The sequence below is a fragment of the Perca fluviatilis genome, chromosome 19 (assembly GCF_010015445.1).
Source record: "Perca fluviatilis chromosome 19, GENO_Pfluv_1.0, whole genome shotgun sequence".
In the NCBI taxonomy this organism is placed as follows: Eukaryota; Metazoa; Chordata; class Actinopteri; order Perciformes; family Percidae; genus Perca; species Perca fluviatilis.
In genome coordinates this window covers 344,095-368,625 of record NC_053130.1, presented here as the reverse complement: position 1 = coordinate 368,625, position 24,531 = coordinate 344,095, and the positions used below count along the sequence as shown (strand labels likewise).

At 37.1% G+C, this 24,531-nt stretch overlaps 1 protein-coding gene across 1 annotated transcript; it reads left to right on the top strand.

Moving 5' to 3' along the window:
- Positions 1 to 88: 88 nt before the first annotated feature.
- Positions 89 to 22,440, top strand: prph2b (peripherin 2b (retinal degeneration, slow)). Its single transcript, XM_039784727.1, has 3 exons — positions 89 to 1,243; positions 11,032 to 11,278; positions 21,247 to 22,440. The coding sequence occupies exons 1-3, from the start codon at positions 663 to 665 to the stop codon at positions 21,445 to 21,447; spliced, it is 1,029 nt and encodes a 342-aa protein (XP_039640661.1). The 5' UTR covers positions 89 to 662; the 3' UTR covers positions 21,448 to 22,440.
- The last annotated feature ends 2,091 nt before the right edge of the window (positions 22,441 to 24,531 follow it).

Genomic DNA, 24,531 nt, shown 5'->3' with positions numbered 1-24,531 from the left:
CTTAGCATCAAACCAATTAGCAGTAAGTCGTCAGATTAGCGCTGATCTCTCGTTAACGGGATCAGAGCCGCTCGCAGCTTTAGGATGACCAGTCCCAGCTCGCTCGCATTCACACCTCTTCTTCTGCAGGGAAATACCAGCGTGGAGGAGCCCACTGCCGGTCTGGCCCGCGGCTTTTTATGTGAATATTTGGTTTTTAATTTGATGGCAGACCCCTCTGCCCCCCTAGCAGTATGGACTGTCCGCACCTGCAGCTCGGCATTATGGGTCTGAAACCAGGAGTTCTGGCCGAGGCGTGTTCAGCTGCTTTCTGGAACGGATTTAAACTCTGAAAGTCTTGAAGGATTTCTCCAAACAAACAGGAAACTAATTCCTTATAAATTCTATAGAGATCTGGTTTTTCAGTGATCGTTTGTATCGATTTCAGTCGCGTGTTTTGGTCGAACCGCGAGGTTAAATCTGGAACGGATTAAAACTCTGAAACTCTGAAGGATTCTCCAAACTGCTCGAAACTGAGACCTGGAACTGTTTGCTTTCATCTTACATTGATAGCTGGTTTTCAGTGATCGTTTGTACCGATTTCAGTCGCGACTTTTGAGCCAAACCGAGAAGTTCAAGTATTGATTTCAGTTCTGCGTTTTGATCCAAACTGAGAGGTCAAAATGCCGTTCATGCCGGTGAAGTTCAACCTGCAGAAGCGGGTGAAGCTGGCGCAGGGCCTGTGGATGATCTACTGGCTCTCGGTCATCGTGGGGATCCTGATCTTCAGTCTCGGCATCTTCTTCAAGATCGAGCTGCGGAAGAGAAGCGAGATGATGGACAACAACGAGAGCCACTTGGTGCCCAACCTGCTGATCCTGGTGGGCCTGTTGGCGTGCGGGCTCAACGCCTTCGGCGGCAAGGTGTGCCACGACTCGCTGGACCCGGTGAAGTTCGCCAAGTGGAAGCCGATGCTGCGCTCGTACCTGCTGCTGTGCTGCGGCTTCAACGGGCTGCTGCTGCTCACGGTGCTGCTCTGCTTCCTGATGCAGTTCGCGGTGTACCTGACGCTCGCCGAGGGCCTGAAGAACAGCATCAAGTTCTACAAGGACACGGACACACCGGGACGCTGCTTCATGAAGCGGACTCTGGACATGACCCAGATCGAGTTCCGCTGCTGTGGCAACAACAACTTCAGGGATTGGTTCGAGGTGCAGTGGATCAGCAACCGCTACCTGGACATGAGCAACGACCTGGTCAAAGAGTGAGTACACACAGACACAGACCTAGACCCAGAACCAGAACCAGAACCAGACTCAGATCTGGACATGAGCAACGACCTGGTCAAAGAGTGAGTACACACAGAACCAGACCTAGACCTAGACCCAGAACCAGAACCAGACACAGACCTGGACATGAGAATCGAGCTGGTCAAAGAGTGCGTACACACAGAACCAGAAACAGACCTAGACCTAGACATAGACCCAGAACCAGACCCAGACCTGGACATGAGCAATGACCTGGTCAAAGAGTGAGTACACCCAGACACAAACCTAGACACAGACACAGACCCAGAACCAGACACAGTCCCAGACCTAGACCAAGAACCAGACCCAGAACCAGACACAGTCCCAGACCCAGAACCAGACACAGACCCAGACCCAGACCTAGACCCAGACCCAGACACAGACACAGTCCAAGACCCAGACACAGAACCAGAGCCAGACACAGTCCCAGACCCAGAACCAGAATCAGAACCAGAACCAGACCCAGTTCCAGTTCCAGACCCAGACCCAGACCCAACGGTCACCCAATCAACTGTTCAGGTTAAATGTCTTTATTACATCTGGAACATTATGAATAGAATAAGATTCTAGAAGTCAGTCAGTCAAGTTTATCGGTGTTTTAAGCCCCCAACGTCTCTAGGATTAGGCAAAGGTTATAGTTAAGGTTATGTTTATGGTTATGGTTAAGATTATGGTCCTGGTTAAGGTTATAATTAAGGTTATAGTTAAGGTTATGGTTATGTTTAAGATTATGGTTATAGTTAAGATTATGGTTATGGTTAAGATTATGGTCCTGGTTAAGGTTATAATTAAGGTTATAGTTAAGGTTATGGTTATGTTTAAGATTATGGTTATAGTTAAGGTTATGGTTAAGATTATGGTTATGGTTTTGGTTAGGAACCAAGTCAACGGTCAACGGTCGCAGCACTGCCTGGAAGGAGACGTTGGGGCTTTAATAACCATCGAGCGTCAATCAAGTGTTTGTGTTAAATGTCTTTATTACATCTGGAACATTATGAATAGAATAAGATTACTTTACTGTTTCACTTCCTGTAACGTCCTGAAGAAGCTAAAACCTGTCAGACTGGCAGCCGAAACCTGTCAGACTGGCAGCCGAAACCTGTCAGACTGGCAGCCGAAACCTGTCAGACTGGCAGCCGAAACCTGTCAGACTGGCAGCCGAAACCTGTCAGACTGGCAGCCGAAACCTGTCAGACTGGCAGCCGAAACCTGTCAGACTGGCAGCCGAAACCTGTCAGGCTGGCAGCCGAAACCTGTCAGACTGGCAGCCGAAACCTGTCAGACTGGCAGCCGAAACCTGTCAGACTGGCAGCGAAAACCTGTCAGACTGGCAGCGCAAACCTGTCAGACTGGCACGAAACCTGTCAGACTGGCAGCCGAAACCTGTCAGACTGGCAGCGAAAACCTGTCTCACTAGCGCCGAAACCTGTCAGACTGGCAGCGGAAACCTGTCAGACTGGCAGCCGAAACCTGTCAGACTGGCAGCCGAAACCTGTCAGACTGGCAGCCGAAACCTGTCTGACTAGCAGCCGAAACCTGTCAGACTGGCAGCCGAAACCTGTCAGACTGGCAGCCGAAACCTGTCAGGCTGGCAGCCGAAACGTGTCAGACTGGCAGCTGAAACGTGTCAGACTGGCAGCCGAAACCTGTCAGACTGGCAGCCGAAACCTGTCAGGCTGGCAGCCGAAACCTGTCAGGCTGGCAGCCGAAACCTGTCAGGCTGGCAGCCGAAACCTGTCAGGCTGGCAGCCGAAACCTGTCAGAGGGAATTTTTTAATCTTATATTTGTCCGAATGTGCCTTTGATTTGTTTTCACAAAGACTAGTTCTAAGAAGCTCTTCTTTGGTATTTCATTGGATATTTTTCCATTGTATTGGTTAATCGGCTAATCAGAAACGAATCGTTAATGAAAACTATCATTTCAGCTCTAGAATCAGTTAATCCAGAATAATGAGAAATATGGTCGTAACATCCTGACACAACGTTGAACTTTAACAAAGATCGGAACAGAGAAACGCTTCGGTTCAGTCACCTTATCCTGTTATTGATGGTTTCATCTTATCTTGCTTAAATGTTTAACTCTGAAAGACCTCAAAAGTTTTTAATTTCTAACTTTCCTGTAAAGTTAACTTCAGTCTTCCGGTCCTTCCAGAAATTTTTTTTTGAGTTTTTTTGTGATTATTGGGGCAAAACTCCTTGATTATGCAGCACGTTTTCTTAAAAAATGCGATGGAATATATATGATATTTATGCAATTTTATGCGATGAAATTGCGGGAACTTGCAAAAACTGGTTTGATGAAAAAGAGAAAAAACAGTGATCCCCCCAACACCCTGCTTTTCGATGATGTTCACGTCGCGTAATGACGTCACTTCATAACGTTCCCATGGCAACAGGGGAAAATGGCTGCTCTTGTGTGAAGTAAACAACATTTTTCATCTTTCTGCTGAGATACAGTACAGGCCAAAAGTTTGGACACACCTTCTCATTCAATGTGCTTCTTTATTTTCATGACTATTTACATTGTAGATTCTCACTGAAGGCATCAAAACTATGAATGAACACATATGGAATTATGTACTTAACAAAAAAGTGTGAAATAACTGAAAACATGTCTTATATTTTAGATTCCTCAAAGTAGCCACCCTTTGCTTTTGTTGATAACTCTGCAAACCCTTGGTGTTCTCTCAATGAGCTTCATGAGGTAGTCACCTGAAATGGTTTTACCTTCACAGGTGTGCTTTGTCAGGGTTCATTAGTGGAAGTTTTTCCCTTATTAATAAAAAAGCAAAGGGTGGCTACTTTGAGGAATCTAAAATATAAACATTTTTTCAGTTATTTCACACTTTTTGTTAAGTATCATAATTCCATATGTGTTCATTCATAGTTTTGATGCCTTCAGTGAGAATCTACAATGTAAATAGTCCTGAAAATAAAAAGGAACACATTGAATGAGAAGGTGTGTCCAAACTTTTGGCCTGTACTGTATATTATGGGAGTTTTTTGCAACGAAAATGCGGGGATTATGAAATCATGCAAGCCCCGCATATTTTGCGCGGTAATCGGCAATTTATGAGGTGAAAATGCGGCGTATTTGAAAAAATGCGGCCCCTGCATTAATATGCGGACTTTGGCTGATTATGCATTGAATTATGCGATCGCATAATCACGTTTTTCTGGAGGGACTGTGCAATAGGGAGTAGGAATGACTTCTTAACTTAAATGTTTAACTCTGAAAGACATTTTTTAATGTCTAACTTTCCTGTAAAGTTAACTTCAGTCTTCAGTGGCTCGGGCTGATATTTGTCTCAGAGCTCCGCGGCCGGCAGAGAGACAGAGAGAGACAGAGAGAGAGAGAGAGACAGAGAGAGACAGAGAGAGAGAGAGGGTGAGGGAGAGAGAGAGAGAGAGGGAGAGGGAGAGAAAGAGAGAGAGGGAGAGGGAGAGAAAGAGAGAGAGAGTTTGGTTGAAGCGGGTCAGAGGAGGATCACTGAAGGATTTAAGGAGGTAAAAGTTGCCATGCAGGAGGTCGATGTTCTCCTCTCTAAGTCGATAATCTCTCAGGATCTGATTTCCAGCTCGCTGCAGGTTACACGCCCGCTAACAAGACAAGGTTAAACCAAACCGGCCGCCTGAGCGAGCGTTTGATTCTCTGCTGAAAAACACTCAACACGGGCGCCCAGGTAGCTCACCTGGTAGAGCAGGCGCCCCATATGCAGAGGCTCAGTCAAAGTCAAATTTATTTCATCCATAAAAATGGAAATTACAGAGTTCATACCCGCCTTAGTGCCCATAAGAAAATAAAGCATAAGTACAGCACAGAATGTATAAGAATGTACGTTTAAAATGCTTGTTGTGTGGCAGGTTAGCTCAGTTAGCTCAGACCCTGCTAAAGAAAACTAAACATCCAATATTAAGTTAACTGTTGACACATTACAGTAACGTGAGGTGTTTAAATCAGCTGATACATGGTTAAACCTCATTGGCTCTTACCAGTTGATCTCCGTATGGACTCCCAGTTAGAGAGGAAATGATCTAACATATTCTTTATAAAACCTCCCAGTTAGAGAGGAAATGATCTAACATATTCTTTATAAAACCTCCCAGTTAGAGAGGAGATGATCTAACATATTCTTTATAAAACCTCCCAGTTAGAGAGGAAATGATCTAAACATATTCTTTATAAAACCTCCCAGTTAGAGAGGAAATGATCTAACATATTCTTTATAAAAACCTCCCAGTTAGAGAGGAGATGATCTAACATATTCTTTATAAAACCTCCCAGTTAGAGAGGAAATGATCTAACATATTCTTTATAAAAACCTCCCAGTTAGAGAGGAGATGATCTAACATATTCTTTATAAAAACCTCCCAGTTAGAGAGGAAATGATCTAACATATTCTTTACATAACCTCCCAGTTAGAGAGGAAATGATCTAACATATTCTTTATAAAAACCTCCAAGTTAGAGAGGAGATGATCTAACATATTCTTTATAAAACCTCCCAGTTAGAGAGGAGATGATCTAACATATTCTTTATAAAACCTCCCAGTTAGAGAGGAAATGATCTAAACATATTCTTTATATAACCTCCCAGTTAGAGAGGAAATGATCTAACATATTCTTTATAAAACCTCCCAGTTAGAGAGGAGATGATCTAACATATTCTTTATATAACCTCCCAGTTAGAGAGGAGATGATCTAACATATTCTTTATATAACCTCCCAGTTAGAGAGGAAATGATCTAAACATATTCTTTATATAACCTCCCAGTTAGAGAGGAAATTATCTAACATATTCTTTATATAACCTCCCAGTTAGAGAGGAAATGATCTAACATATTCTTTATAAAACCTCCCAGTTAAGAGAGAAATGATCTAACATATTCTTTATAAAACCTCCCAGTTAGAGAGGAGATGATCTAACATATTCTTTATAAAACCTCCCAGTTAGAGAGGAGATGATCTAACATATTCTTTATAAAACCTCCCAGTTAGAGAGGAAATGATCTAACATATTCTTTATAAAACCTCCCAGCTAGATAGGAAATGATCTAAACATATTCTTTATAAAACCTCCCAGTTAGAGAGGAAATTATCTAACATATTCTTTATAAAACCTCCCAGTTAGAGAGGAGATGATCTAACATATTCTTTATATAACCTCCCAGTTAGAGAGGAGATGATCTAACATATTCTTTATATAACCTCCCAGTTAGAGAGGAAATGATCTAAACATATTCTTTATATAACCTCCCAGTTAGAGAGGAAATGATCTAACATATTCTTTATAAAACCTCCCAGTTAGAGAGGAGATGATCTAACATATTCTTTATAAAACCTCCCAGTTAGAGAGAAAATGATCTAACATATTCTTTATATAACCTCCCAGTTAGAGAGGAAATGATCTAACATATTCTTTATAAAACCTCCCAGTTAGAGAGGAGATGATCTAACATATTCTTTATAAAACCTCCCAGTTAGAGAGAAAATGATCTAACATATTCTTTATAAAACCTCCCAGTTAGAGAGGAGATGATCTAACATATTCTTTATAAAACCTCCCAGTTAGAGAGAAAATGATCTAACATATTCTTTATATAACCTCCCAGTTAGAGAGGAAATGATCTAACATATTCTTTATATAACCTCCCAGTTAGAGAGGAGATGATCTAACATATTCTTTATAAAACCTCCCAGTTAGAGAGAAAATGATCTAACATATTCTTTATAAAAACCTCCCAGTTAGAGAGGAGATGATCTAACATATTCTTTATAAAACCTCCCAGTTAGAGAGGAAATGATCTAACATATTCTTTATAAAACCTCCCAGCTAGATAGGAAATGATCTAAACATATTCTTTATAAAACCTCCCAGTTAGAGAGGAAATTATCTAACATATTCTTTATAAAACCTCCCAGTTAGAGAGGAGATGATCTAACATATTCTTTACATAACCTCCCAGTTAGAGAGGAAATGATCTAACATATTCTTTATAAAACCTCCCAGTTAGAGAGGAGATGATCTAACATATTCTTTATAAAACCTCCCAGTTAGAGAGGAAATGATCTAACATATTCTTTATAAAACCTCCCAGTTAGAGAGGAGATGATCTAACATATTCTTTATAAAACCTCCCAGTTAGAGAGGAAATGATCTAACATATTCTTTATAAAACCTCCCAGTTAGAGAGGAAATGATCTAACATATTCTTTATAAAACCTCCCAGTTAGAGAGGAGATGATCTAACATATTCTTTATAAAACCTCCCAGTTAGAGAGGAAATTATCTAACATATTCTTTATAAAACCTCCCAGTTAGAGAGGAAATGATCTAACATATTCTTTATAAAACCTCCCAGGTAGATAGGAAATGATCTAACATATTCTTTATAAATCTTTACAATCATTCACTGAAAGAACCAAGCAGACCTGACTTGTTGCACCATCCACATCTTCAGAACTTTATATTTTCAGCGTGTAGCTCGTAGCTCGTAGCTTGAAGCTAGCTACAAGGTTGTAGTTTAAATAAAGAATATGTTATAACTGGGAGGTTATATAAAGAATATGTTTAGATAATTTCCTCTCTAACTGGGAGGTTTTATAAAGAATATGTTAGATAATTTCCTCTCTAACTGGGAGGTTTTATAAGAATATGTTAGATCATCTCCTCTCTACCTGGGAGGTTTTATAAAGAATGTGTTGGGTCATTTCCTCCTGAGACTATGTAGCAGAGCCATCATCACTGCGTCTGTTGCTCAGCACCACCCAGGACCATTGGGATTGGTTTAAAGAAATGCAAACAACCCACATAATGTTATTCTCCTATCCCAAAATGCATATGTGGTGTAGCCGGACCTTCCTCCACAGCGTTGTGGTTGTTTCAGGTCTGAAGCATGTTCTAGCGCCATGTTTGCGTGACTCCATCTCGTGTTTCTGTGTTAATGCGCTTAAGAGATAAAACTCTCTCTCTGAGATGATTATTTCTCATTATCCAATTTTAACCTCCTGTGAGCCACCAGGCCATGCCCACTGCATGTTCCTGCCAATCACTCACAGGCCTTATCAGCAGCACGGTGGCTCAGTGGTTAGCACTTGTTTATAAGGCACATTTCAGCAACAAGGCAAGTCGAAGTAATTTTTAAGTAACATAAAACATTAAAAAACTAAAACAATTATTAAAATCACCCATTAAAGAGAATATAAAATGGCTGAAATAGAATAAGACAGGTATTTAATACAAGAACAAAAGTTACAGTGCAGTGTAAGACAAGAACAATTACTTAAAGAAAGGCAGCATCAAAAATAAGTGTGAGTTGCAGCAGACCTGCAGTTTTCTGGGAGTTTGTTTCCAATGTGACAAATGGGGGCTCGTCCATCACAAGACAAAATAATCATATATATATATATATATATATATATATTAGTGCTGTCAAATGATTAAAATATTTAATCGTGATTAATCGCACATTTTTATCTATTTTAAATGTCCCTTGATTTCTTTTTGTCCCATTATTTTTTCTCATTTTAATTCTCTTATCAACATCAGCTGTGTGCTCGGTCATCAGCTGTGTGCTCGGCCATCAGCTGTGTGCTCGGCCATCAGCTGTGTGCTCGGCCATCAGCTGTGTGTTCGGCCATCAAGTGGTATTTCAGACTGGACATGCTGTGATGACAGCTCAGTTCACTACCACAAAACACACACAGATCACTTTGGTCTTGTCAATGGAACCATTTGGCAACTTTTTAAAAGTAAACTTTCCATTCAGAATCTTATTGGCGTCCATTTCGGCGTCTCGCGCTCTCCATCCACTCAAAACGTAATGTTAGCCTGCTGTTCTTTGGCCGGCTCTGAGCCCAAACCAGTGTGTGCAGCGTGCCTGTTGTTGTGTTTCCGGTCTAGCTAGATCCGGTGTGGTGTTGTAGTTTTTCTAACGTTACTAGTTGTTGCAACAGCATGTTGATAAAAACTACAAAGTTTGCTCGGCCAAAAAGAACTTTAATCTCGCCATAAAAAAATTTACGCCGTTAAAATGGGTTTGCGTTAACGCCGTTAATAACACGTTTAACTGACAGCATATATATATATATATATATATATATATATATATATATATATATATATATATATATATAAGCCAACAGTGTTTTGGAATCAATTCTTACAGACAGAAAGCAGAACTGGAGTATAACAGGAGTCAAGTCTACTGCAGATAAAAGCATGGACCAGTTTTTCTAAATCCTGCTACTATGTTGTTTAACCCTTGATAAATTCTGATATCATAGTATTCTGATTTAGTAATTGTCTTAATGTGGCTGTTGAAGTTCAGCTCTGAGTCCATGACTGCACCAAGATTTCTGCCTTTGTCTGTTGTTTTTAACATTGCCACATGAAGGTGAGCGCTGACTTTTAATCATTCCTCTTTGGCTCCAAAACCAACTACCTTAGTTTGGTTTTGATTTAATTTAAGAAAGTTCTGGAACATCTAATCATTGATTTGTTGAAAGCACGTACTCAGTGTTTGTATTGGGAAATGTGTCAGATTAGGTCATCTCAAACAACTGACACAGACGCACACACACAACACACACACAAACAAACACAACCACACACACACAACCACACACACACACTTAATTGCACATTAACAAACGAAAATGTTAGTTTTTGCTCTATATCTCCGCCCAGAGGCCAGAGAAATAAATTCCCCCAAGAGTGAGTGGTCAGAGTTTAAAGCTTTATGTTAAACCTTTTGATATTAATGAACGTCTGTTACATTAAAGCCATTTGAGTTGCTAAAAGGTAATTGAGACTATGATCAGAAGATTAGGGGGGTGGGGGCTTGTATCATGTGGATGCGCCGACAGTTTTGTTGTCAATACTTAGAATTCTAAAATGGGGGAGACAGAAACTACGCACTATTTCTTTAACAAGATTGTAACCATGTCAAATGCAGCGCTGGGATCAAGTTATACTAAGATAGATGATATTTTGCCACTGTCTGTATTTGAGTGGATGTCACAGAGCTCAACAGCGAGTGGCAACTTTCTGAACGGCTCTGGTTCTGGAAGTGATATCAATATCTCTGTTGACGTTTCATTAAATACTGATATACCAGAGAGTTCTGAGGGTTCTGAGAGTTCTGGGGGTTCTGAGGGTTCTGAGAGTTCTGAGAGTTTGGGGTTTTTCGAGGGTTCTGAGAGTTCTGAGGGTTCTGAGAGTTCTGAGAGTTCTGAGAGTTCTGAGGGTTCTGAGAGTTTGGGGGTTTTCGAGGGTTTCGAGGGGTCTGAGAGTTCTGAGGGTTCTGAGGGTTCTGAGGGTTCTGAGAGTTCTGAGGGTTCTGAGGGTTCTGAGAGTTCTGAGGGTTCTGAGAGTTCTGAGAGTTCTGAGAGTTCTGATGGTTCTGAGAGTTCTGAAGGTTCTGAGTGTTCTGAGAGTTCTGAGAGTTCTGAGAGTTCTGAGGGTTCTGAGAGTTCTGAGGGTTCTGAGAGTTCTGAGTGTTCTGAGAGTTCTGAGAGTTCTGATGGTTCTGAGAGTTCTGAAGGTTCTGAGTGTTCTGAGAGTTCTGAGGGTTCTGAGAGTTCTGAGGGTTTCGAGTGTTCTGAGAGTTCTGAGAGTTCTGAGAGTTCTGAGGGTTCTGAGAGTTCTGAGGGTTTCGAGGGCTCTGTGAGTTCTGAGAGTTTGGGGTTTTGGAGGGTTCGAGTGTTCGAGGGTTCGGACATTAACTGTGTCTCTGTCCTGCAGCCGTGTCCTGAGTAACGTGGAGGGGAAGTACCTGATGGACAGCGTCCCGTTCAGCTGCTGTAACCCCGGGTCACCGCGGCCCTGCATCCAGCACCACCTGACCAATAACTCCGCCCACTACGACTACGACCACCGCATCGAGGAGCTCAACATCTGGACCCGCGGCTGCCGCGAGGCGCTCTTCTCTTACTTCAGCAGCATGATGAACAGCATCGGCGTGCTCATCATCGCCACCATCATCCTGGAGGTAAGGCTCCGCCCACAACACACTGCAGCCAATCAGCATCCAGCCTGGTCCCCGCTGGCCCCTAAAGTCCAGTTCAGACAGATGATTCACAACGAGACGAGTGGAAACTTGCAGCTTGTCAACTTTTTAAAGCTTTTTCTCAACACTTTTTTTGCCATTCTTGTGCCTCCTTCTCTGCCACTCTCTCTGTTATCAGCATTTTGTCTTCTCTCGTTCTAAAACCTCTGGAGACCAGCTGAGTTGAGCTGAGACAGGCCGGTTCAGCTCTAAAACTCATCTCATCACAAATCTTTGGTCTGAACTGGACTTAAAGGGACAGTCTAACATTAAGTGAAATGGTTTTCTTGTCTTCCTCTCTGAATCAGATGTTAAATGTCTTGTTTTGTCTGAAACCCAAAGATATTCAGTTTAATCTGATATAAAACAGAAAAGAGCAAGAAATCTTTATGTTTAAGAGGCTAAAAACAGCATTCTGTGCCATTTTTGCATGACTTTAACGATTAATAGTATATCAAAATAGTTTTTTTGTCGATCGACTAATCAATTAGTCAACTAACCATTGCAGATTTAGATATCTACTCAGCTAAAAGACATATTTATCATCAGGAACATTAGTTTTGTCAGGGCGTTGGAGACAGAAAAATCCTGAGACAGAAACAGGAAACAGGTCTTTCAGTGTTTCCCCTAAATTGGCTGCTTTAACCTGGTTGGTGGGTTGGGGATTACAAGGAAACAGGTGTTCATGTCCTGAAGAAGTTAAGGAGAAAACACAAGACTTTCACCCAAGAAACAGGGGTTCATGTCCCGGGGTACTACTTATGGGGATCACTGTTTTAATCCAAACCACAATCTTTTTTACAATCTTAACTAAACTTTTTGTCAGCTAAACTCAACTGTAACGGCTTCGCGGTGCTCTGTACCTGGCTCATAGTCACATTTTCTCGGCTAAATGTAACTGTAAAGACCTCTAAACTTAATTGTCATGTGACCGGCTGGCAGTAGGATATCATACGAAGCCGTTCATGAGAATGCAATGGATCACGTTCACTTCTCCCATTGGAATCAATACACTCAGGACCTGCCGTTAGTCTCCTTAAGAGGCGGTGGCAGTGGACAAACCCACGGGACACACAGACAGTAAGTTACTCTGAGAAAGAAAGTTACTCTGAGACAGAAAGTTACTCAGGGTGTCTCACTTCCAAACAGTCTCTGATTAAACAAATACAGAATCCACAAACACTCTTTGTGATGAGAGTTGTTTGGTATTCCTGATGCACCTTGTTGATGACTTGAACTACCCGACACTTTACCTCTGATGTCATACCTCCTGATCGTGTAGAGGAAGCATTTGATTGGACAGGAGTGGCAGGGGGCGTGGCTGTTTCAGAAAAAGCACAGCAGCAGAGTTTATTAGGAAAGCTAAACCTGCCTCTCACCTGCTGCTGTTTTTAATCTTGGAGAACTTTCTCCGGGAGGTGAACACAGGATACCTTCTGGTCTTAATCTTTTAAATTGAAAAGAGGATAATGGCAGCACACCTGCAGCAAGTTAGCCAAAGCAACCTTAAATGTCCAAGGTTAACAATATAATTGATTAGCAAGTGATTAGCATTAGCGCTGATGACGAACTCAACCAGATTCAGCTCTGCTGCACACACCAGACTCTTTAAATGTCCTTTTCAGAGCAGATAGCCTTGTCATTTAACTGTACATACAGACTGCACATGAGACCAAAATCTCCTTCCACTAGCTCTTAAATAATGCCTTAACTAAAACAATGCCCCATGTCAATACAGTTATTACACATGTTTATAAATAGTACAGTTATTGCGCATGTTTATAAATACAGTTATTACACACATTTATAGATGAATAGTTATTGCACATGTTTATAAATAAGGACAGTTATTACACATGTTTATAAATAAATACAGTTATTGCACATGTTTCTAAATAAGTACAGTGATTACACATTTTTATAAATAAATACCGTTATTACACATGTTTATAAATAAGTACAGTTATTATACATGTTTATAAATACAGTTATTGCACATGTTGATAAATAAGTACAGTTATTGCACATGTTTATAAATGCAGTTATTGCACATGTTTATAAATTAATACAGTTATTGCACATGTTTATAAATGCAGTTATTGCACATGTTTATAATTAAATACAGTTATTGCACATATTTATAAATGCAGTTATTGCACATGTTTATAAATGCAGTTATTGCTCATGTTTATAAATAGTTATTGCACATGTTTATAGATAAGTACAGTTATTACACATTTATAAATAAGTACAGTTATTGCACATGTTTATAAATGCAGTTATTGCTAATTTTTTATAAATAGTTATTACACATGTTTATAAATAACTACAGTTATTACATGTTTATAAATAAGTAGTTATTGCACATTTTTATAAATAGTTATTACACATGTTTATAAGTAAGTACAGTTATTGCACATTTTTATAAATACAGTTATTACACATGTTTATAAATAAATAGTTATTGCACATTTTTATAAATACAGTTATTACACATGTTTATAAATAAATAGTTATTGCACATGTTTATAAATATGTGCAGTTATTACACATGTTTATTGATAGTTATTGCACATGTTTATAAATAAATAGTTATTGTACATGTTTATAAATGAATACAGTTATTACACATGTTTATAAATAAATAGTTATTGCACGTTTATGAATAAATAGTTATTGTGCATGTTTTTAAATAGTTATTATACATGTTTATAGATAGTTATTGCACATGTTGATAAATAAGTACAGTTATTGCACATGTTTATAAATAAATACTTATTACACATGTTTATAAATAAATACACTTATTACACGTGTTTATAGCTAAATAGTTATTGCACATGTTTACAAATAAAGACAGTTATTGCACATGTTTATCAATAAATGGTTATTGCACATGTTTATAAATAGATAGTTATTACACATGTTTATTGATAAATAGTTATTGCACATGTTTATAAATAAATAGTTATTGCACATGTTTATAAATTAATAGTTATTGCACATGTTTATAAATAAATAGTTATTGCACATGTTTATAAATTAATAGTTATTGCACATGTTTATAAATAAATACAGTTATTGCACATGTTTATAAATAAATAGTTATTGCACATGTTGATAAATAAGTACAGTCATTGCACATGTTTATAAATAAATACAGTTATTACACATGTTTATAGATAGTTATTGCACATGTTGATAAATAAATACAGTTATTACACATGTTTATAAATAGTTATTGCAAATGTTAATGAATAAATACAATTATTGCACATGTTTATGAATCGGTGCAGTTATTACACATGTTTATAAATAATACACTTTTTACACATGTTTATAGCTAAATAGTTATTGCACATGTTTATAAATAAAGACAGTTATTGTACATGTTTATAAATAAATAGTTATTGCACATCTTTATGAATAAGTACAGTTATTGCACATGTTTATAGATACAGTTATTCCACGTTTATAAATAAATACAGTTATTGCACATGTTTATAAATAAATAGTTATTGCAGATGTCTATAAATAAATGGTTATTACACGTTTATAAGTAAATACAGTTATTGCACATGTTTATAAATAGGCAAGGCAAGGCAGCTTTATTTATATAGCACATTTCAGCAACAGGGCAATTCAAAGTGCTTTACATAAAACATGAAAGAGCATTCAGAAAACAATTAAAAACATAACAAACAGTTATTGAACATGTCTATAAATAAATGGTTATTGCACATGTTTATGAATAAATTATTATTGCACATGTCTATAAATAAATACAGTTATTGCACATGTTTATAAATAAATAGTTATTGCATATGTTTATAAATAAATAGTTATTACACATATTTATTGATAAATACAGTTATGACATATGTTTATAAATAAATACTTATTGCACGTTTATAGATAAATACAGTTATTGCACATGTTTATAAATACACAGTTATTGCACATGTTTATAAATACGTACAGTTATTACACATGTTTATAGATAGATAGTTATTGCACATGTTTATAAATACAGTTATTGCACATGTTTATAAATACATAAAGTCAATACACATGTTTATAAATAAATAGTTATTGCACATGTTAATAAATACAGTTATTACACATGTTTATAAATAGTTATTGCACATGTTTATAAATACATACAGTTATTACACATGTTTATAAATAATACAGTTATTGCACATGTTTATAAATAAGTACAATTATTTCCGGTGTTGATAAATATTTACAGTTATTACACATGTTTATAAATAGGTACAGTTATTACACGTTTATAGGTAAATAGTTATTGCACATGTTGATAAATAAATACACTTATTACTCATGTTTATAGCTAAATGGTTATTGCACATGTTTATAAATACAGTTATTGCACATGTTTATAAATAAATAGTTGTTGCACATGTTTATAAATAAATATTTATTAAACATGTTTATATATACAATTATTGCACATGTTTATAAATAAAAAGTTATTGCACATGTTTATAAGTAAATACACTTATTACACATGTTTATAGCTAAATAGTTATTGCACGTTTATAAATAAATAGTTATTGCACGTTTATAAATAGATAGTTATTGCACATGTTTATAAATAAATACACTTATTACACATGTTTATAGCTAAATAGTTATTGCACGTTTATAAATAGTTATTGCACATGTTTATAAATAAGTGCAGTTATTACACATGTTTATAGATAGATAGTTATTGCACATGTTTATAAATACAGTTATTGCACATGTTTATAAATACATAAAGTTAATACACATGTTTATAAATAAATAGTTATTGCACATGTTTATAAATAAATACACTTATTACACATGTTTATAGCTAAATAGTTATTGCACATTTTATAAATAAATAGCTATTGCACATGTTTATAAATAAATAGTTATTGCACGTTTATAAATAATTGCAGTTATTGCACATGTTTATAAATAAATAATTATTGGACGTCTATAAATAGTTATTGCACATGTTTATAAATAAATACACTTATTACACATGTTTATAGCTAAATAGTTATTGCACATTTTATAAATAAATAGCTATTGCACATGTTTATAAATAAATAGTTATTGCACGTTTATAAATAATTGCAGTTATTGCACATGTTTATAAATAAATAATTATTGGACGTCTATAAATAGTTATTGCACGTGTCTATAAATAAATAGTTATTACACATGTTTATTAATAAATACAGTTATTACACATGTTTATAAATAAATAGTTGTTGCACATGTTTATGAATAAATACAGTTATTGCACATGTTTATAAATAAATGGTTATTGCACACATTTATAAATAAATACAGTTATTGCACATGTTTATAAATAGGTAACGTTATTACACATGTTTATAAATAAATACAGTTATTACACGTTTATAGATAAATAGTTACTGCACATGTTCATAAATAAGTACAGTTATTGCACATGTTTATAAATAAATCAGGGCTCCAGACTAACTTTTTGCCTTGGTCGCACTGGTGCGCCTAACTTTTTTTATTTAGGTGCACCAGCACAAATTTAAGTGCACCCAAATTTTTCCTCGCGTCGCCATTAACGCCACAATTTCAAGGTAACCTCTTTATCACACTATATATACATTCATATATATATTATGGCAATTATTTTAAACAAGAATAAGGAGTTGGTACATACTGTACTGAAAGTCTTATAGCTGGTCCCCCCTTGCTGTCAAATGCCCCTCAGATGGCCAACACCTGTCTTCTTGCCCTTTGGCCTTGGCTAAACCAGCTTGCCACACTCCCTAGCATCAAAATTTTCCAAGCTGGGCTCTTCCACACGGATTCTTATCAGATCTTACACTAGTCCAGGACTAAAACTCATATCTCTGTATTTTTTGGCTGAATGGCGATACACAATATATATCTCTATCTATCTATAGTGGGCTAAATGTTCAGTTTTAATTCAAAGCCACTTTTCACAAGCTCTTTTATTAAAACAGATGTGATTAAAATAAAATGCAAAGACAGGGTTTCCTTCCCAATTTGAAAATATACAGCTGCAACACATGTAAATTATCTGAAATAAATAGCCTGGGATATATTTTAAAAAATATTTCTGAGAAAGCTCCTTCACTTGTTTTCAACAACAGACCCGGATAGCCCAATAGCTCATATAGGGAGAGAGGGGGAGTACGATGGACTGAAGCTACTCACAGAGTGACGGCTGACTCATTATGAACGGGTCCAGCACGGGTCGAATGCGGGTCAGCGGCGTTACATACGTCTTGTGTAGGCTATGAAATGTCTGTATCGTCCCTGGCTGCGCTGCATTTTTATGAACTATGATAATGTGGCCATGGGTCACATCTCTCGCCCAGGTCCAGAAGGCTCCGTCTCACACGCTATTACTCAACAAACTGAAGTTAGTTCCATTCAATAACTTCTAATGTGTTTTTCGCCGTGGCAGCCGCAATAACAGAGAATTACCAGCGGAAACCCTGGTACCAATACAGGTTTCCCTCTCATACTTAACAATATACAGCTGTGTTAATAACAATTAAAACTGTAGACAAATGTCAGCATGTGGACCAGCGGAGCTGTGTCTCTCATGTTGCAGGTGAGTCGGCCCGTGTGTGAGTGAATGGGGGGGCGGGGGGGGCTGTGAGGAGGAGAGATCCAAACACAGGCACAGCTTTACAGAAGGAATGGGTCATGTAATGCAACATTAAACCATATCCATATAAACGACATCGTTTCGTTCGTGGAGAGGCAGCGGATGCGAGGACGTTAGGTGCACCGGTGTGACCTAGGAAAAATCTTAGTCACACCCTTACAAATTTTGGTCGCACTCTAGAGCCCTGTAAATAGTTATTGCACATGTTTATAAATATGGTTGTTGCACATGTTTATAAATAAGTACAGTTATTGCACATGTTTATAAATATGGTTATTGCACATGTTTATAAATAAGTACAGTTATTACACATGTTTATAAATAAATCGTTATTGCACATGTTTACAAATAAATGCAGTTATTGCACATGTTTATAAATAAAAGGTTATTGCACGTTTATAGATACAGTTATTACACATGTTTATAAATAAATACAGTTATTGCACATGTCTATAAATAAATAGTTATTGCACATGTTTATAAATAAATACAGTTATTGCACGTTTATAGATACAGTTATTACACATGTTTATAAATAAATACAGTTATTGCACGTTTATAAATAGTTATTGTACATGTTTATAAATAAATACAGTTATTACACATGTTTATAAATAAATACAGTTATTGCACGTTTATAAATAGTTATTGTACATGTTTATTAATAAATAGTTATTACACATGTTTACAAATAAATACAGTTATTTCACATGTTTATAAATAAGTACAGTTATTACACATGTTTATAATTAAATAGTTATTGCACATGTTTATAAATATGTACAGTTATTGCACATGTTTATAGATGAATAGTTATTGCAAATGTTTATAAATATGTACAGTTATTGCACTTGTTTATAAATAAGTACAGTTATTACACATGTTTATAAATAAATTGTTATTGCATATGTTTATAAATAAGTACAGTTATTACACATGTTTATAAATAAATAGTTATTGCACATGTTTATAAATATGTACAGTTATTGCACATGTTTATGGATAAATAGTTATTGCACATATTTATAAATAAGTACAGTTATTACGCATGTTTATAAAAAAATAGTTATTGTACATGTTTATAAACAAATAGTTATTGTACATGTTTATAAATAAGTACAGTTATTGCACATGTTTATAAATAAGTACAGTTATTGCACATGTTTATAAATAGTTATTGTACATGTTTATAAATAAGTACAGTTATTGCACATGTTTATAAATATGTACAGTTATTGAACATGTTTATAAATAAGTACAGTTATTACACATGTTTATAATTAAATAGTTATTGCACATGTTTATAAATATGTACAGTTATTGCACATGTTTATAGATGAATAGTTATTGCAAATGTTTATAAATATGTACAGTTATTGCACTTGTTTATAAATAAGTACAGTTATTACACATGTTTATAAATAAATTGTTATTGCATATGTTTATAAATATGTACAGTTATTACACATGTTTATAAAAAATAGTTATTACACATGTTTATAGATAAATAGTTATTGCACATTTATAAATAAGTACAGTTATTACACATGTTTATAAATAAATAGTTATTGCACATGTTTATAAATATGTACAGTTATTGCACATGTTTATGGATAAATAGTTATTGCACATGTTTATAAATAAGTACAGTTATTACACATGTTTATAAAAAATAGTTATTGTACATGTTAATAAATAAAGTTATTGCACATGTTTATAAATAAGTACAGTTAATGCACATGTTTATAAATAAGTACAGTTATTGTACATGTTTATAAATAAGTACAGTTATTGCACATGTTTATAAATATGTACAGTTATTGAACATGTTTATAAATAAATAGTTATTGCACATGTTAATAAATAAAGTTATTACACATGTTTATAAATACGGTTATTGCACATATTTATAAATAAATACAGACCTTAATGACCCCCAGCCCATCAGTCTCTATAGGTTGACATGGCAATACTCAACCCCCCTACCTGGTGGGCCCAAAATTTATTTTCATCTTTCTAAAACTGCTTTTCCATGTCTCACCTCCATGAATTATTGTATAAATACAGATATTTGTGCATTTACTTAAAATACATGGAGTTACAGCCAGGTTTGGATGATTGAAACAGCAGTTTCAATTGTCCCGACATAGACATTTGTAGACATAGACATATGTAGACATAGACATACTGTATGTAAACATAGACATATGCCATTATAGCCTGTTTTGCTTGCCATGTCAACAAGCATGCAATATGAAAGTTTGGGATTGTGGAGAACACTAAATGGTCTACTGAATAAGCATGTAGTCGAACCTTTAAATGAAAAACATTCATTAATAATTTAACCGCTAATGAAGTTTACTTTTGACTATCAAAACTTGTTTATTGCCTGTAACTCTGTGATAAAAGGAAATAACAGGAAGATATTTTAGCTGATAGAAGGAGGTTAACATGCTCTATGTTTTGACATAAGGAAGTCTGTCATTATCATTGCACTCTGAGAAAACTGGAATGTTTCAATCGTCCTGGCTCTCCCCTACAGTTGTTGCAGTATTACAGTCTGGTTCCTGAGCAGAGTTTCTGCAGGTTTTCTTGACTCAGGTGCTGAGATGGCGGCGTGCTAAGCTGCCAAGCGGTGGTCAGGCTCACCGAGGATCAGAAACTATTCTGGGGGGGTTAAATCTATTCTGGGGGGTTAATCTGCCAGCAGTAGCAACAGGTTGCATTCTGGGAAGATCAAGAGCAGTTCCTGAGAGAGAGTAAAGGTTCGTTATGTGGGTCGAACAACAAGTGTGACCTGAACATCACGACAGGCGGCGGATTTAAGAACAACATCCTGAACTCAATAACTCTGTTTGAAGGAACTTTAATGATCCTGCTGCTGCAGAAAGATCCAGAATGAAAATCTCCTGAATAAAGCTCAGGGTGGAGATGTGGGGTAACATTCTGAGTTTTTGTTTAATTTGTTTTAAATATGGGGGAAATTCTGCGTCTGCAGATTCTAATCAGGTTCTAAACGGTTCTAATCAGATACGTCAGAATGATACTGGAACAAACCACTTATGGGGGAGTTTTCCAGGGGAGGACAGACTGGAATATGTTCTAGTTTCAGTTGTGGACAAAACAAGACTTTTGAGGATATCATGTTGGGCTTTTTGGGAAACACTGATGCACATTTTTCACCATTTAAAATCATATATAATAACCCTATGTTTGTATTTTTGTGTGTCAGTCGGCGGACATGGCGGGGTTAAAGTACCTGACCACGGCTCTGCAGACGATGGAGGACCCGGAGAACCCCGAGTGTGAGAGCGACGGCTGGTTGCTGGAGAAAGGCGTGAAGGAGACGTTCGGCGAGCTGTTCTCCAAGATGAAGATACTTGGGAAGAAAAACCAGGTGGACGAGGGCGGGGATGCTGAGGCCGCCACCTGAGAGCCCTGCCCTCCACAAAGGACTGAGGTCTCCCCCCTCTCCCCCATCCACCCGCCTCTCCCCCAGAAAACAGGAGAGGTCTGTACATACTAGGGCTGGGTACCGAACTTCCATACTTTTTAGGCACTGACCGAATTGCCTCCTTAGTATCGAGTATCAAAAAATGCCTTGTCATTCAATACCAAAGTTCAAAATCATCAATCATCAGTCAGCCACTAAAGCATACAGCATCCTTCTACCAAGATCTAATAATGTTTGTGATTGGCTGTTTAACGCAGTGGCGTCGGCAGAAATCTATTTCATAGTACGCATAAGAACATTTTATACAGGAGCTCATATTTGCGGGCGAGTCATGCAAAAGATAAAGCCAAATACACCACACACAGAAAAACACACACACACATTCTCACACAATGTTTATACTTCCACACAAATAATGTAGTCATATCTGTAGTGACTTTCAACAAAACTTAATAATAAGCCTTTGAGTGTCGGCTAAATTTGTTCCGGGTACGTTTTCTGAGCTAAAAATAAACCAACGTCCTGTTATGCGCTGCGTTACTTTGGATGAATCGATCCATTTGGATGTATGGTTATCGACGTCACTTCAGGTGTTCAGGGTTACGACGGTGGTTAGCTTCTGACCGCACACATCACTGATGGGTACCTTTCTGTCTGTATATTTATGTTATCTTCCGAACAACAGTAGTATATTGTTATATGCAGACGACACTCAGCTCTCGGTGTGTGTGACAGAAAACACTGCTTTCAGTCCCTGGTCAAATCGAACTCGGGTAACAACAGAAACAACAGAGATACTTGAACAAAAAATGTACGCATGGTGCGTACAGGATTACAGCAGCCGGCGCCACTGGTCTAACGTCAGGGAAATGCAGGAAAAAGTCAGCTCAGTGTGTTGTTGTTTTGAAAGGCTAAACGATGTCACATCAGTGTAAAGGAGCTGAAAAAATAAAAGATTTGTTCCGTGATGTATAATGTTCTAATTTCTTTTTATTAAAATGGATTTGATGGGATTGGTATCAAAAAAGTATTGTTCAGTAACAGGTATTGAAGTCACGGTATCGGTACTGGTATTGAAAATGTTTGAACGATACCCAGCCCTAGTACATACGTAAAATACTACAACATGAATACTACACACACACACACACACACACACACAAACACACACATGTTCAAAGTGAACAAGTCATTTAAAGTTGCTGTGAATGTCGATGTTTTCCAATTTTGTAAATATGTGAACAGAGTTTATTTTTAAACAGGAGGAACAGAAACCTGCTGCTGTAAATAAAACATCTGGGTTGGGATTTAAAATCATATGCAAATATTAAATTAACTCCGCCCCCTCCCCCCCTCCTCAGTAATGCTTCTGACTTGTCAGACACCATCAGGCCTGAAAGAGCCCGACCGATGCGTCACGCCATCAGCTCACACGTTGCAGTTCATCGCAGTCTGTCCAGTCCAGCAGAGAGCAGAGAAAAAAATATACAGGTAGCACTTTCTATGACCTTGTAATCACACCTAAGCAGGTTTTCAGTAGTGATCCAGAGTGAAAATCTGCAAAATTGAGCAGACTTTTTTTCTGCTCAGATTGGAGATGTGTTAACATTCTGTTAAGTTTTATTTTAATTTATTTAAAATCTACGGAAAATCTGCGGGGAATTCTGCATCCTCATATTCTGTATGGCCCTGCTTATAAGTCATTATAAAATGCTTTATAATTGTTATAAAACTATATATTATACTAAACTATAATACTTTTTCAACGCATTATTAGTATTAAAATGCGTTATTCACATGAGTGTCATAGAAAGTGTTTCCAAAATATATTTTAAAATTTGAGGGATTCTTGCCAAACGTGTTTATGAGACAAACAAACATCTGTGAATGCATCTATATCAGCTGTTCTTTTGGTGTTCGGTCTCAGACATCGAGTCTCGGTCGACCTCTGGTCTTTACCATTGCTGTCTGACCTCTGACGCGGTTGGTTGACATGGAAACAGACGGCCAAAACGTCCCAAAAAACTAGAGTGCTGCCTCCTGCTGGTCAGGACTGTTGTAGTACCTGTCCTGACCAGCAGGAGGTAGATACAGAGGTAAGTACAGCGGTATATACGCGAGTACTTTTCATGAGACTTCTTTAATATTACTTTCTAACAATTCTTCAGTTTTTATGTCTGGCGCACAGCTTCTAACTTCTTTACTTTTACACGTTTTGTTTTTTGGGATAGGAAAAGAAAAAAAAAAAAAAAAACAAAAGTAGAAAGAATTAAAGTTTGTCAAGTAGCGTAACTGTTAACGCATAGCTACATTTTGCTAACCTGAAGCATTTTATTGGTATTAGGGCTGGGTTTAAAAAATCGATATTTTCCGATTCAAATCCATCTCTATTTGAATGATCCGATATCGATCAATAAAATCCTGAGATGGATCTTTTAAGAGTCTCCGTTTTAACGCTAGAGGGAAGATGTTGGTATCATATGAAACTAAATTATCTAAGGAATCCATGTCATCGTAAATAACGCTCCAAAGTTGGGCCAAATTTTGGCGCGAGGGAACAACTGGCATGGCCATTTTTTTTGTCATCTAAGAATCTTTTTATATTCAAGCTATATTGGTATTGTAACTGAAATACCCCCAATGGAATTGATATAGAATCAAATCAAATTAGAAATCAAATCGGGACCTTGTGAATCGGAATCAAATCGATTGAGGAAATCAGTGGCAATACCCAGCCCTGATTAGTAGAGCGTGTTGGGGTGAGAATGTCCCATGGCGGCCGTCTGGTTCCCTCTCAGAGCAACGTTTTTTAGAGGAACGTTTTTTACTTTATAGACACAAAGATGAGAGGTGACGTCAGATCTGCTGTATAGAGTTTAAAGGGTCAGTTTACAGAAGAATTCAGTTTTCAGTTACACGTTGTAATATTTGTATGTTTCTGGGGGTTTTTCTCTGTGAAATGGAGAGTTGTAATGTTTTCAGTTGTTGTGGGTCAGTTGGAGCTTGTAGTCGCTCTGCTGTGTGTACGATAAAACCTATAAAGAGATTGTGACTGACACCAAA